The sequence below is a fragment of the Plectropomus leopardus genome, chromosome 3 (genome assembly GCF_026936395.1).
Source record: "Plectropomus leopardus strain MGB_pleo_1.0 chromosome 3, ASM2693639v1, whole genome shotgun sequence".
Lineage (NCBI taxonomy): Eukaryota > Metazoa > Chordata > Actinopteri > Perciformes > Serranidae > Plectropomus > Plectropomus leopardus.
In genome coordinates, this window is record NC_142178.1 from 16,626,064 (window position 1) to 16,642,652 (window position 16,589).

Here is a 16,589-nt window from a genome sequence, read left to right on the forward strand (position 1 = left end):
GACGAATCTGTGACCGAGACGAGGACTTCACTCCACACAAGACAGAGCTAGGGTGCTCTGTGACACAAAAACAAAAAAGGGCCGCACCAACCACGTCTTCTTTACTATGACGTCCAACACCCAGGCCCCTAAAATTACACAAAATCATTAAGTCCAACTTGAGCATAACCACCTGTGATCAAACCCTGAAAGAACTCTTCCCAGAAAAGCACCGTCCATCAGAGGCAAACTGGCACAAAGCTATCTCCCAGCTGATACACAAGACTCATAGCTTAAAAAACCTGTTGGCAACTTGAAATGTGGCAACTGCAAACACTGTGACAACATCATATATACCCAGACATTTACAGATCTAAGAACCAACCACACTTACCAGCATAAGGATTTCATTAAGTGTAATACCACCCATGTGGTCTATCGCCTCACCTGCCCCTGTGGATGTTTCTAATTGGGACCTACAAAACGCAGACAAAAGGACTGCATCAGTGAACATAAACATGCCATTAAAACTAACAATATGGATCACCTCAGAGCCAAACATTTTTACCTACACCATTCAGCAATGAAATTCTCTTACAAGCAGAAGGAATAAAACACATCAAACCGGCCACAAGAGGGGGTGACCGTGTCAAAAAATGTCTCCTGAGAGAAACATACTGGATTTTCAAACTCAGTGCCATGACTTTCCCAGGCCCGAATAAGAACATTGATTTTAAACTCTTTATTATAAATGCATTTTTCCACTAGACACACCAAAATTACCACGTCAAATGACATAAGATGTCACGTGACAACACTACAAGGAAATTTACCTCTATTTATATCCCAGCACACCTGCATGGGATCACAACAACACAGGTAATCATGTTTTGATGCGCCGAGGCATACAACCATGTGATGATATATATAGATTTTAAACTCCTACAGTAATCTGTCCATTTTCACTCATGTTCATGTCTTTTGAAGTCATGCACGCTGCTTCTCCTTTTGTTGCAGTTTGATGGCTTTTATGCACTTTGTGTGTGATTACTTTCTAGAAAAATTTTATCCAAATCCAAACATTTTATTTATTGACTTTTCACTGGTGTCCAAAATCTACCCAGAGTGATTCTATAAATGAGCTTGTCTGCCTATTTTAAGTTTACTGTCCTAATTCTGTTATATATTCAGGAAATTTTAAACCCAACAGTTTGTCAAATTAGTTAGACCTTAAAAGGTCAGGTTGGCAGATCAATGAGGGAAAAGGATTTTTATTGATTCCTCAGAGCTCCACTTTGAAGTAAGACTGATTTTTAAGTCTTTCCATGTAGCCAGGAGCACAATTCGGATCATTTGATTATTCACTCTTGTTTATTGATCTGCTCTATTTTAAAGCTCCTACAGTAATTTGTCCATTTCCATTTTTGTTGGTGTCTTTTGAAATCATGATTCTGCTTTGTTTTGCACCGTTTGTTGCAGTTTGGTGGCTTTTATGAACATTGCATGTGATATTTTCTAGACAAATTTATTCCAAATCCAAAACTTTATCAGACTTTTTAATGGTGTCTGAAATCAACCCCAGTGGATGTAGTCTGCCTTTAAAAAAAAAAAAAAAAAAAAAAATTCAATGTAATTGATGCTTTTAGACACCCAGATCATTTTTACACCTAGCAATTAGTTTTTCAAATTAGTGAGACAAAATACTACCTCCTTATTAACTTCTAAGCTTTGTGGACATCTGTCAGTTTGTCCATTTACGTCATTACGGCCTGTCCAAGCGTCAGAGAAGGGCTGACGTCCCTATACTTCTCCAACCCCCTCATACTCTATACCACACACACACACGCACGCACGCACACACACACACACTCCTGGCCCCGCCATACCATCAAAAACTGATCAATTTGGATTGGTCTTTTCTCCTCTCCCGCATAAAGACGGATCATCATCCGCCCACCTCAGTTTTGATTTGACGAACGTCCTTGGTCACGAAAACGTCTCCCAGTCAGCCTATATAAACAGCGGAAAGTTTTCCAAACACCCAGCAAAACATAAAGTCAACCTCTGACCGACATCGGACGAGAAAAGCGCCGTTTTCATTTTGCGTAAAAAGTTCCAAACGTATCCAGGTATGGACAGGTTAGTCAGGTTTGCTGTGGTGTGCGTCGGAGTGTCGCTTCTCATCGCCTGCCACCCAGTCGAAGCCTGGTATAAGCAGTCGACCGGGCCCAGTTACTATTCGGTGGGTCGCGCCTCCGGTTTGCTGTCCGGTATCAGGAGGTCACCTTACGTCCGGAGGTCCGAGTCCGAGGAGACGCTGCTGGAGAGCGGGGAGACGGCAGGCAACAACGTGATCCCAGACGCTAACAGGCAGATATCCATCCTGAAAAGCATGGTAAGTACAGTTAAAATACAAACTTTATTTATGTTAGAGGGGGGGTCTGTTGTTTTTACACAATTTAGAAGAGACGCGAGTAAAAGTTGCTGTTTTAATTTCAGCACCACAAGAGCTGCATTTACAGCAATATGGGTTTTGAAAGTGATATATCAAACAAACAAAGGATAGTCAAACAAAGCACTTTTGTTACCTTTGTGCTCATAAAGACACGAAACAAACAGTTTCAACAAAACAAAATTATCTTAAAAGTTTAACACCTCGTGCGTAAAGGCGCAGTGAGCGCTGCAGATCAAAGTGCAGCCAGCAGCAGTAAAATATAGTGAAAAAAATCATCATTTCCACCCGAATAAAGGTAAAAGTACAGAGAGAATCGAAATATGGGATTTGTCTTATTTTCTGACACTGGCTTTTTGTTGTTGTTGTTGTTTTATTACGGCAATAGCCTGTTACTGCACAATGAAAGAGTCCTTTAGAGGTGTGTTAAATCGTTCAAGCAAATAAGGTTAGTTTGAGAGCACTTATTCCTAACAGAAATATAACAGAACAGCAAATCTTCATGGATTTTCTGTTAGCTTTAATTTTCTCTCAACTTTATCATTTATTTATTGTATTAATTTATTTTAATTTATTTTCCTATCCTGCAGGCAATCTGCGTAAAGGACATCTCTCCAAACCTGAAGAGCTGCGAGCTGCTGCGGGACGGGACGGGCACCTTCCAGTGCAAGGCGGATGTCTTCCTCACCCTGGACTCCCTGGACTGCCTGTCTGCATAAGACCCCATCGGACCGGCGGAGACAGTCCCAGTCCTCCGCCGAGCTTTAGGGGCGCTTCTTTGGAAACGAAAAATTAAGGAAAGGAAAGGGGGGATGATGGACCGCTTCAGACTCTGAATGTTCTCCTATTTAAAAAAAACAAACACCTAATTGTTCAGTTTTGCTTTGGCTGTGTAGATTGAAGTATAAAAGAAAAAATAGTGCGAGATGTTAGTTGAAAAACCTTTTTTCCAGATGGCTTCCTGTCTTTACTGTTTAACCCTTCATGTACCCTCCGTTGCCAAAATGTATTAAATGTTCAGACAGTTGACTGCAGAGCAGATTTCCTGTAAAGTACTTTTATTTATTTTATCTATTAAAATGGAACAAACACTGGTAACCTGTTGTGTGACTTAAATTTGTCTTTAAATAACTAGGAGGAGATGAAAAATGGAAAATGGAAAATCTATGAACCACCAGTTTCTCCCTTTGATAATTTACATGGTCTTCTTGAAAGAAAACTGAAATATGATGTGGAAAATAAGGTCGTCAGCCTTTCACATTTATTTTGTATTGCAGGTTCAGCACAATACGCAGTACAAACCATAAAATAAGAGTTTGAGGACATGCAGTCTTAAGTAGAGAAATACAAAAAACATTCTGAGATTGTAGGGAAAAAAAAGAGGTGGGGAAATATACATTTCATACACGTCTGAACCATTTAAATTACACAACAGCAAAGCTGCTTAATCATAAGGCACTTGGGGGTGTTTTTCTCTTTTCTTTCACCTTCAGCATACATATCAGAGCACATCAGTCATTACCGCATCTTGGAGTCAGGGTGTGATAGCAGTCAGTTGCTCAGGGGGGCCTTCAAAACAGTCAGACCCCAGCAGAGTTAATGCCACACAATTCACTTACAGGTAGCATCATCCTGGTTGACAAATAAGGGTTTATGACTGTGTGTGTGTGTGTGTGTGTGTGTGTGTGTGTGTGTGTGTGTGTGTGTGTGTGTGTGTGTGTGTGTGTGTGTGTGTGTGTTTGTGTGTCAGATAATGGAACAATAATCAGAGATGAAAGAAAGGAAATGAAACATAGTTTGGAGGCTTCAGGGATGTTTCTTTACATACATTTTCCCAGTTGTCTTATTAAATACCAGCATCATCGCTGACTGGAGAGAGTCAGGGGAACAAGTGAAGGCACAGATTACAATGAACAGCTCAGGACAAGTAAACACAAACTGGGGTGCTTTTTACAGTGATCATCGCCTCATTAGGAGGGTGTGACGCACACAGGATGTGCACAGACACAGTGATGGATGAGAGGAAAACACACCATGGTATGCATGAGTGAATCCCTGCACAGAGGAAGTAACGGACAAACAGTAAATCCTCGCTCCCTCTGTGTCCTGCCCACACTCACACAGAGGCAGAGAGGGCAAAGAATCGGCGTCTGTATATATAAAGTCCTCCTAAAAGTAACGTCACCACTCAAAGTCTGATTCTATAGTACAGTACAAAAATATAAATGCCCATTACTCTCACTCAGCACAAGGTTTCAAAAGTCAATGTATAAGGGCTCCAACCCGACACAAATGTCGTCCGTCTTCTTCAATGTTTTTTGAAAGAATTTTTCAAAGCTACATGGATTCAGGCATCAGAGGATGAAATGCAACAGTGACAAAGAGCTTCTGAGCTCTACGGCCTCATCGATGTTTAGAACAGGTGTTCTTCGTGTCTTTTCAGATGAGATATCCAAAGGTCATCAGCAGTGAGAGTCCAGTGAAGTCTTGGATCTCTGCTGGCAGCTACAGGAGGGACACAGCCTCCAGGTTCTCTTTGATGATCGTGTCCATGACCACCTGGAAGACAACCTGAATGTTGGAGGTGTCCGTCGCCGTGGTGAAATGGTGGTAGATGAGTTTGCTGGGATTGGTGTTGAGTGAGACGAAGGTGGCGGCAATAAAGCGGGCAGAAGCATCCACATCACAGTCTGCGCCTGGAAGAGAGATGAAGACGCCTGTGAGTCCCAGCCAATGGCACAAGTACACCTGGGAAAATTGTAAAGTAGCACCGAAAACTTGAAAAAAAGTTTAAAAAAAGGATGAATTATGATTTACATATTTATGTTTCAGTGATGTTGAGAGTGTCCACTTTTTTGGCCATGCCTCATTTTGAGATAGAAATTATGATTTTGAAAAAGTTTCTCATTATGTTGTGTTACAAAGTCATTATTTCCATTAAATCAGTCATTATTTTGATGTGAGCCATTGAAGTTAGTTTTTACTTTGGGAGACAAACTGTACTATGATGTTTTTATGCTATTTTGAATGACATACTATAATATAACATTTCTTTGCTACTGTACTTCAGACGATAGTCTATAGTATGACTTTTTCTGCTCTTTTGGAGGACATGCTGAAGTATGACTTTTGTGTTACTTTGTACGACCTACTATAGCATAAATTTTTAAAGCTATTTTGGACAACAAACAACTTTTTTGTGATATTTGGATAATGTACTAAATTATGACTTTTGTGTGACATTTTCAACAATATACTAAATTATGACTATTTTGCGATTATTTTGGACAAACTACTACAATATGACCTTTTATGCTAATATGGATGTCATACTATAGGATGACTTTTTCGTGATATTTTGGAGGACGTAGTTTAGTGTGAGATTTTTATTCTTTTCGTACGACATATTAGAGTATGACTGTTCCTTGACGTTTTTGTGATATTTTTAATGTCCTACTATGGTATGACTTTTTGTAATATTTTGGACAACAAAGTCTAGTATGACTTTTGGGTGACATACTAAATTATGAGTTAATGACAATTTTTAAACGACATACTATACTATGACATTTTTGACGATTTTTGGATGACATATTATATACACATTTTATACTATGATGTTTTCTATGATTTTTGAGCGACATATTATACTATGGTGTTTTTTATGAGTTTTGATGACTTTTGAGCGACATACTTTAAGATGATATTTTTAACAATTTTTTAGCGACATACTATACTATGACCTTTTTGATGATTTTTGATACACATACTATACTATGCTATGTGTTATGTTTCCCCTTTAAACAAAACCTGAAGGACAGGAGTCGCAGGTTGGCAAATTAACAAAACACTGCACACAGGGTCAAAACAAAATGGTCCCTCGGTTTCTGATTGCAGTCAGCTGAAGGAGAACATCTCAGGTGCACCCAATAGCTCCTGATGACCTGTTACCTAGATTTTGGGAAATGTGTTCACAAAAGGATCTTTGTGAATTTGTCCATAACATATGCATCTCTACATTTTTTGACATACTATACTATGGCGTTTTCTGCAATTTTTTGGACATGCTTAATTATGAAGCTTTGGGCCTTTTTCCCCCCTTTGTAAACTATGATGCGTCTCTACAAGTAATAATATGTTGTTTTTAGCTATTTTTTGACATGTCAACATTTGGCATTTTTCGACATACTATGGTATGGCGTTTTCTGCGATTTTTGGACATGCCATATTATGAAGTGTTTGGCCTTTTGTCCACTTTGCATACTATAATGTGTTACATTTCCCCTTTAAACAAAACCTGTGGGACAGGAGTTGCAGGTTGGGAATTTACAAAAACACTGCACAAATCATAAAAAGGTTCAAAACAAAATGGTTCCTTGGTTTCTAAAAGGTGGCAGCAGAAGTTAAACTCTCTACAGCCTCCCACTGACTCTATCAAAATGATAGACTAATACAAGGATTGGACCCTAAACCAAAGGTGAAGTGAGACTCAATGGACGGGGAGGGAAACAAAGTGTATGAAAACTGGTCAAAGAAATAATCTCAAACACACTCAACTCAGACTCTCACTCAAAACAGAAAACACAGAAAGCCAACTGAAGGTGTTGACTCTCAGACACACACAACCAACTGAGCAGGGGAACTGCAGTCCCTTTATATAACCTCCCAGCTGACTGATTGCAGTCAGCTGAAGGAGAACATCTCAGGTGCACCCAATAGCTCCTGATGACCTGTTACCTAGATTTTGGGAAATGTGTTCACAAAAGGATCTTTGGGAATCTGTCCATAACATATGGAATTTTTCATGATTTTTGGGTGACATACTATTTGATATACTATACTGTGACGTTTTTGATTTTTAAGTCATAGTCATACTGTGTAGTATGTCGCCCAAAAAATTGTAAAAATGTCATAGTATAGTATGTTGTTGAAAAATTGCCAAAAACGAAATAGTATCGTATGTCCTCCAAATATCATCAAAAAGGTCAAACTGATTATTTTTGGGCAACATACTATACTATGACCTTTTTGATGATATTTGGAGGACATACTGTTATGTTTTTGGTGATTTTTCAACAACATACTATACTATGACATTTTTACAATTTTTTGGGCAACATACTACACAGTATGACTATGACTATATTTTTGATGACATACTCACTGTTTTATACCATTTTGGATGATAACAACAAAATGACGTTTTTATGCTATTTTGGACGACACACTATGCTATAGCATGTCGTCTAAAATAGCATAAAAAAGTCATACTATAGTAACTATAGTATGACTTTTTTATACTATTTTGGACAACATACAAAAGTATGACTTTCTTGTGATAGTTTTGATGATACACTATAGTATGACCTTAGGTGTGACATTTTTATGCTTTTTAGGACGACATACCAAAGTATGGCCTTTTTGTGACATTTTGGATGCTAAACTACAGTGTGACTTTTTTGTACTATTTTGGATGAAATTCTGTACTATGACTTTCATGGTACATGCTACACTGTTGCAAAAAAATCATACAAAACCAAAGATTGCTGATGCAAAATGACCAAAAGAAATATGTGACTCTTTATAACATCCAGGATTTCTATTCAGCTTAAATATCTTGGTGGTTTATATTACTATTTCAGTCATAAAAACTCAAATACATTAAAAGGAAAGACCAATGTGCACAGTTTAGTGGCTTACAATGATTGTGTTATTACTGTTATTTTATTTTTAGATTTTTGTATCCGCTCCGCTCAGCATTTTGCACTCCACATCTCAGTGAGCTCAACAGGGGCTGAGCCCTCTCTGCTCTCATGCAAATGTCAATATAAATGCTAAAACTCTCAGGATTGGAGTCAACCAGCAGAGCAAGCGTCTATTTCACTCTGACCTCAGATACGATGACTAGTCTAATACAGTGGCTCCCGACCTTTCTCATTGGGTGTTCCCCCACGGACAGATGTGCTCATGCAAACCTTCGCCAACATGTGAAGGTGTACATGAACATGTACAGTTGTACATGAAAAAAGATCACACTATAGTATGTCAGAAAAATAATAGTATAATATGTCATTAAAAAAAGTCATTGCATGACATGTTTAAAAAATTGGACAAAAAAATATCACAGTATAGTATGCCATAAAAAGCCATAGTGTAGGATGTCAAACACTGGGAAAAAGTCCTACTATATTATGGCGAAAAAAGTTGTAGTATATGTTGAAAAAACCCATAATATAATGTCAGAAAAAGTTAAAAAGAAAAAAGAAAAATGAAGAAAAAGTCATAGTATTGTATGTTAAAAAATAAAAAGTCAGAGTATAGTCCGTTGAGAAAAAAAAAGCATCATATAGGAAGTTGAAAAAACTGTTGTCAGTCATGGTATAATACATTGAAAAAAATCCAGAAAAAAAGTGGTAGTGTTGTATGTAAAAACAAAGTCATAGTATGGTATGTCACAAAATTGTTAAAAAGTCATAGTATGATATGTTGAAAAAAATACATAGTACAAACAAACCGAGTGCTGCATTTTTTCTGCTTTCTGAATGAAGTTTACGACATGAATCGATGACACCAGAGAATCCTACTAACAAAAAAAATAAAAAATAAACAGACCTGAAAACATAGCCTCCTAGAGGTAATTGGCATCAGTCCTACCTTTATAGTGAGGCAGGTATAACCGCAGATGTCGCCCAGAGTGTAAAATCTTGTCTTGAAAAAGGTCTATCTTGTTCATGAATAAAATCTGCAATAAAAACACACACACACACACACACACACACACACACACACACACACACACACACACACAAAACAATCAGCTGAGAGAACAAGTATCTCATCACAAGTCAAAGGCTTGGTCTCCCGTGGAAAAGAAACATTGATTTGGAGGATATTGAGACAAAAAAAGAAATACTGATTTGATTTACCAACTGCAATTACTAACCAAACAATGAAACCAATAAATCAGTTTTTATAGTCACATTTACTGTCACTTTACAGATATTTGCTTAAAATGTGCAAATCAATAGTCGAGTTGATACCAGCATGGGGTGAGGATGGCAAATCAATGACCTCCCTCTACTCATCAGTGTGCAATCAATCACTCATGGAGTCTCCAGTGCAGACGCTAAACAAGCTCAACTACTACTTCCATACATCGCTGTCTCTCTGCTGCTTTATTTACCGCCTCTAATCTCAACTCATGCACGGACGCCACTAATTTTACACATACTTCTGGCTTTGTAGTCGACCAATTAAAACTACGACCAAGTTTTAACCTCGCAAAAAATAAACATAGTAATGAGGGAAGGATGGATGGTGGTGCAGATTTTCAATGAACAGGACACAGAGCAACACCTGCGTGTGTAATTATCACTGACCAGCCACAGTGAAAAAGTTAATTGAGGTGGAGGTTACAAATTTGCCTCCCACGTTAAAAAGGTATCATTAAACACTTTTGTTTAATGAGCCTGTTGGCCGTGTTAACGTGCAGGCCCACACACAACCCTGCACATAAACACGTCACACACATTTAATTGCCCATTTGGCTCTAATGACGCCTTTAATAAAATGCTTTATGGTTACAAGAAAGAATCATTCACTAGAAGAGATTCTTTGGTGTAACTGCATTTTTCTTGTTGAGATCTTTGAGATTTATTAGTGTCTGTGACGACACACCGGCCGTAAATTACTCATCCTCACAGTCTCAATAAATCAAGACAGAATTGTGTGCCTTTGCTTCATAAGAAAATTGAGTTTTCTTTCTATACAGGCTTGTCAGAAATGTTATAAACTCTTAACGGTAACAAACTTGGAATGCTCAGTGATAAAACACTGCAGAGATAACAGCAGGTGACTCTTGGATCAACATGCAGTGAGTTGTATTTATAAAGGGGGCTTTATAAGCAAGTTAAACGGAATAAAATGAACAAGGTTGTTAGATGCTTGTTTTAATGTGATCATTCACCGGAAACAAGAATGGAAAAACACAGAGAGGGGGAAAATGTCGCCTCGCCAAAGCTCAGCCTAATTACAACTTGCTGTTTAATTACGAGTGACAGAAGACTCAGAGACAAAGGGCTGGGGCCGGGCCCTGTGACTGTGTGTGTGGAAACTGCATTTATCAAACACATTAGTGTTATTCTTGTCTCATGGTGTCATAGGAAACAAATGGGGAGCTACAAAGCGAGTTTGCTTGTGTCGCCTCTACTCAGCCATGTTTTCCGTCCACCAACTAAAATGTCAAGCTGAACAGTGGTTCCCGCCCTTTTCGGCTGGACCCTTTTTGTCTTGTGACATTTAAATATAGCTATAGATGGGGCGCCTTGTAGCTCAGTTGGTGGAGCAGGCACCCCATGTACAGAGGCTGTGTCCTCGCTGCAGCGGCCGCGAGTTCGAGTCTGGCCTCGGACCTTTGCTGCATATCATCCCTGTATGTCATTTCACGTCTGTCCTATCAATTAAAGCCCCCCCTCCGCCCCAAAAAAAACACCTTTAAATATAGCTTTAGATACATCACGGGGATAGTGGTAAATAATTTATTTATGGCGGAATTTTCCACTTAGAAAGACCTAGTCTGTATTCACAAGAGTAGATTAAAAGATGAAATAATCAGATCATAAAGTCTTTAAGATTATTGATCTATGCTTAGAATGATATTGTGATCCACCTAAATTGGTTTCTGACCACCTAAAGTAGTGGTTTCCAACTTAAGTGTTAGTTTTGAGAGATCAACATAGTCAACAACAGCAAAGCAAGATGCCAAAAACACACCAAGTGTCTCTAGAAAGCTGTGGCCTATGTGTGAGCGGTGACCACTTGACTCTGCAGCCAGACTAAAAGTGGGAATAGTTTAACTTTTAGCAGCGATATTGCGACAAGAAAATACCTGCAGTCAGTCAGTAAACAGAGGCCTGTGATTCCTGTGACCTATGTTTAAAAAAACAGTTCCTCCTTCCTGAAACACATGACCATGCCTCCTGGCTGCAGAAAAATGTTATTGCAGCTAGCCGTACTTAGCTGCTGCTTTGCGTCAGCCATGCTAGCAGCTTTGTGAGGCTGTACTTGTGCACAGTGTTGCTTTAAGTTAAATACTAACATCAGCATGCTAAGATGCTCACAATGACAATGTAAATGCTCTTGATGTGTAGCAGGTAAAATGTTTACCCTGCTCATCATACTACTTTTGCATATTGGCATGCAGTAAGCACACATTTGGATTTTGGTGTCTCCTTCAAGGACACTATGGCATATGAACAAAGGAGCTGTGGATAAAACTAGAGATTATTATGCCACCTGAGCGGCAACATTTGTCAGTCCACTTCTTTGGTCCAGGCTGAAATATCTTAAGAACTATTTAAAGGATTTAAAAGATATTTTGTCAAGACATTCATGGCCTAGACATTTCCTCTAGCACCACCATGAGTTTGACATTTGTAGTTTTGGTGACATACTGCAACAACCATTGACTGGGTTGTAATAAAATTGGGCACAAACATTCATGACGCCAACAGGATCACTTGGAATCACCATGGATGTATAAAAGACACAGGATACAGCTCTGGAAGCAGGGCCCAGTTCATTCCTATGAAACTTGCTCAGTGGTGCACAGACCCAAAAAATGTTTGACTAGAGCAAGCACTGTACAGGCTCATGCTGGCTAATGTCCATGGTCCACTGATTTGAATGGGGTTAAAATGTTTAAATCATGTGTCTCTTCTGCCAGCAAATTAGCAGGATAACACTTTAAACTACTAGAATGAAGACTGTTTGTTTTAAGGTGTCTACACTGTGGTAAAGGGTGATACATGAAACAAACTCTCTCAGCTTTGGTGCAAACTGACAAAATATCCACCTGGTGAGACACCAGTGAAAGTAAGAAATCATTGAAAAGAGCACGCACAGAAACGCACATATAGGCTACACACAGACATAATTGTAGCACTTTCACAACCAATTTCTGATTCCTCCATTAACAAAGACTCCCCTGAAACTGCATATCTATGAATAAATTATCTTTATAGTGTCACGTATTTTGACTTAAGAGACCATGTTTTGGCAAATTACCAGGAGACATCTCTCTAAGTGTTAAAGATTCTCTTAAATTACATTTGTTTTGCTGCATCTTTCCTCCTGAGGTGGAGGAATTGGGGATGTAACTGATGAATTTCTCACCATGGACGTGCTGCGGAAGAAAATGTTGTTGCAGATGGAAGAGAACAGCCTCATGCTCTCCTGAAGACGATTCTGCAGAAACAAGACAACAACACCATCAGACAGCTGCAGAGGAGTCATTTTTAAAAACTGGTCCACAAGGACAGAACATTATCTGATTGGGTAAGATGTAACAGGTGGTCTCTAGGTGATTTGTCTAGTGAGCATGAACATTTGTGAGGGAGTGACAGAGTGCAGCCTGTACCACGGAGGGGTCCTCCGCCAGGGTCATGTCGTAACCACTGAGCGACACCACAAACAGCACTGCTCTGACATCCTCGAAACAGCCAATCCACTTCCTCCGCTCAGTTCTCTGGCCTCCGACGTCGTACATCCTACAAACAAGGAGACAAGAGAACAAGGAAGCTTGACAAATAAAGAAATGTGGACAAGTGAGGAATAAAATGATTGTTTTTCCTGTTCTGTAGAAACTGGTACTGCAACATGGTGTGCTCCTTGGAAAAGGTCCCACTCCAAGTAAGAGTACAACTGACATTTCCATTCAAATAAATGTAGCAGGATGGTCAGAGCAGCTGCCATTGTTATATGTACAGTTGCCATTGCAAACATTTTAGTAGGCTAATTTCCATATTTAAAAAAAAAACAACAAAAAAACGACTTGCTGCAAGTCATGAACTCACTAAAGTAAGATGTTGCAGTAACAACCAAACAAGCAGTGGGTGTTTTGAAATCAGTTACTTTTCAAATAATACCATCTGCTATTTCCTGGTTTCTTTTTTTGCTATTAGTTTGACGAAACATTATATAGGACTACTTCAAGCAGCAACCTTTGGCTAAAAAAGTGCCAAAAACTGCAGTTCTTTAAGTAGCCACCTGAGTCTGACTCCAGAAGTGCGTAAATCGCCTGAGAAAGCCATGTTACAATGGGCACAATGATTTGAGAGCATTATATAATGCTGAAATTTTGAAAATTATGCAATGACATTTTGAAATATTGCAGAAAAAAACAGATGTCCATAACGACCTAACTCCACCGCAAGATTTTGATTTTGCCCTCTCAAGCCATTTATTGGCTGTATCTATGCACTCATAAAGGACCCACATAGGTATGAGGGTAGTGGCATTTGCAATGTTTGAATCAGACAGATCTATTTTCACACATGAAAAGGATATACATGAGCCCTTACTGGAACAATGCAAAAGAACTGAGCCATTTTCAATGTCATTAATAACATCTTCTCCTACTACGACAAGTCAAACTGCCAGCTTTGAAACTGGCTTATTGTCATAAACTCTGCTGATAGACCCATGACAAAAGGTAGAGACGGACACGCATCGCCAAAGGAATCTAAATCATTAATTTGATAAACTAACAAAAACAACTATTCAAGACGTAGAGAAGAAAAGGCAAGCAACAACAAAACATGTACATGTGCAGAGGAATAAGACAGATCCACATCATGATTCTGGGCGCAGGTGTTATTGATTTAGCAGAGTGACACACTCCAATCAGAGACCTTCAAGAACGTAAACAAACAAACAAACACACACACACACACACACACACACACACACACACACACACACACACACACACACAGCAGTGACTATCACACCACATAGAAGTCATTATGTTCAAATGCTCTTATTTATGACCATTTCTGACCCACCTTGTCATACAGAGAGCGAAACAGTACAGATATTATCTTTCCTCGTATTTTGGAGGCAAAAACATTATAATACAATTACACATGGGCGACATAAAATTCTAAAGGACATCATCCCAAAATCCACTATTAAGGGGAAGGAAGTCTGTTTATTTCTATATTTATCATTAATCAGACAGTGACGTCAGCACTGTATTCAAGTTATATCCGTGTGTGTGTATGTGTGTTTAAGTATGTGACATGAAATCTCATTGTGACTGACATGTCCTTTATCATGATTTCAATCTCCAGTAGAAAACTGTAAGGCTGTGCTCACTGTGTGTTCATGACCTTCCATACTGATGTTACAGCCGACTGAGGGGGAGCGTCTAATCAGTGACAGATTGTATTGGTTTTGGATAAGGTCAGAAAGTCCTAAAATATGCGATTTTCAATCTCTCTCTCACACACACTCACACTCACACACACACACACACACACACACCCACACAGGAGCATGTCACACACCTCTGCAGACTCGGCTCAATCCTTTTTCAATTTTTAACAAGACAATCACAACATTTTCCCCCAAACAATCACAACACAGCAGCAAAAAAAGTGTAAAGGTCAATGTTCTCCAAAAGTACAGGGGAGAAAAACACAACAGGAATAAGAGCAGAGAGACAGATCAGAGCATCTCACTTCACCCATTTTCAAAGCCAGATGCGCCATCTCCCACCTTCCATTTGAGCATCCATCGAGTTAATGCAGCTCTTTATTGAGAGGGAAAATGAACATGTGGAAACACAGACGCGCAGAGAGGGAAACAAACACAGCAGGCTATACAGAGGAAAGATGAGATAAGATTTCTGATGGGAATTTTCCACAGATATTGAACATGAACACAGGACAAGTCAGTGAAGCCCAAGCTTCATTACGCAAACCCACACGAAAGCACATGTGCGCTATGTCACACCCTAAATAATACACACTCTGACACATAATAATTCTGATGCCTGCTTTGACATATATACAACCACCTCATATGATGTCAGTCTTCATATCGGATTCAGTCAAGCTCTGTTTCCAGCAATCTGCCTTTATACGAGAGAAGGGACAGAAATGCTCCTGAGCAACTAATAAAAAAACTGTACAAAACTCAACACAACTAAAATCCTTAGCAAACACACTTTTCATGCCTATTTACATCTGATGAATCGTCTGAAATACATATGGCAATCTGAGTCTGATGTGTTTTATTTGCAAAAAAAAAAACAAAGTGGAATCGTCAAGCAGTGAGGATGATGATTTTGTGGTTCTCTCACTTCCTGAAAGCAGAACAAGAAAATATAGAGTGCAGGTCAGAGTGCCAAGATTTGTACAAAAGAAAGGAAAAGATGTGCTTAAAGGCTCCGGAAAAAGCTGAGCGAAGTTAAGATTTTCTTGGCGCTACTTGTTGCTAAGATGTGACTGGAGTAAATGGTAGACTTCATCAAAGTTTCAGTTTGTCTCACTGAAATACTTTAACGTTACTCAACATGAATCATTCATGATTTAAATTACAGATTTCTTATTAATTAGCATTACTTTGTCTTGATAACTCATTATGGTGCATACACTGTATATGTGATTGTTCTGATTAAGCGAAATGCACTGCACTTTACTGTATGAATCCATGTGTACAAGAGCAAACGTGTTTGTATTAAGAAACTCTTTTCTTTATCACATTTTGCCTTCAGTTAACATCCTCTTCCATACACCCCATAATGTTCACCCTCATCTGCAGTGGTGTAATTAACAGAGCATTTGATGTTAATGATGCAGGAAAAGACCCAGATCGTTATTAAACCGGGGGGTCAAAGGTCAAACAGGACATCTGTATGCAAACAAGGCTTTGTCTGGGTGTAAAGTTATGAGACTGTACGCTCTTACACACACAGACGCACACGTTTCTCATTTGCATGCAAATGCACACAAAGCAAGCCTGTACACGCCGACACTGAAAAGATCATGGCTTGATGTCGTCCCTTGCACTGTTGATTAAGTGTTTGAATAACGAGATAATGAGACCCAGAGTCTCGTTAATTTACTGATGACTCATGGTGTGAGATTCTTCTCTGTGTGTGCAGATCTGCATTGATTCCCTTTTAAATTTAAGAAAATCAAAACTGAAGTTGCAGGAGCTGGAACACTTGAGCAAATGTAAATTGCATTTTTTGTAATTCCATCCATTCTGTGCAACTTTCAATCATAACCATACAGTACCTGTATAAGTGAAAGGTGTATATGAGTGTACTTGGATTATATATGATTTTGTTTTTATTTTATCTAATTTGCAT

The 16,589-nt window shown here is 38.9% G+C and overlaps 2 protein-coding genes across 2 annotated transcripts in view; one reads left to right on the plus strand and one right to left on the minus strand.

Annotated features, from left to right (window-relative positions):
- The first annotated feature begins 1,945 nt into the window (after positions 1 to 1,945).
- Positions 1,946 to 3,529, plus strand: npb (neuropeptide B). Its single transcript, XM_042484658.2, has 2 exons — positions 1,946 to 2,374; positions 3,022 to 3,529. Exons 1-2 carry the CDS (start codon positions 2,111 to 2,113, stop codon positions 3,148 to 3,150), a joined length of 393 nt encoding a protein of 130 aa, XP_042340592.1. The 5' UTR covers positions 1,946 to 2,110; the 3' UTR covers positions 3,151 to 3,529.
- A 141-nt stretch (positions 3,530 to 3,670) lies between these two features.
- gnav1 (guanine nucleotide binding protein (G protein) alpha v1) overlaps positions 3,671 to 16,589 on the minus strand; it is a 34,805-nt gene continuing 21,886 nt past the window's right edge. Inside the window, exons 6-9 of the mRNA XM_088075749.1 lie at positions 12,849 to 12,978; positions 12,605 to 12,676; positions 9,086 to 9,173; positions 3,671 to 5,127 (exon numbers count right to left, since the gene is read on the minus strand). Coding sequence (XP_087931875.1) covers positions 4,937 to 5,127; positions 9,086 to 9,173; positions 12,605 to 12,676; positions 12,849 to 12,978 — 481 coding nt within the window. The 3' untranslated portion in view covers positions 3,671 to 4,936. The remainder of the gene's footprint in view (positions 5,128 to 9,085; positions 9,174 to 12,604; positions 12,677 to 12,848; positions 12,979 to 16,589) is intronic.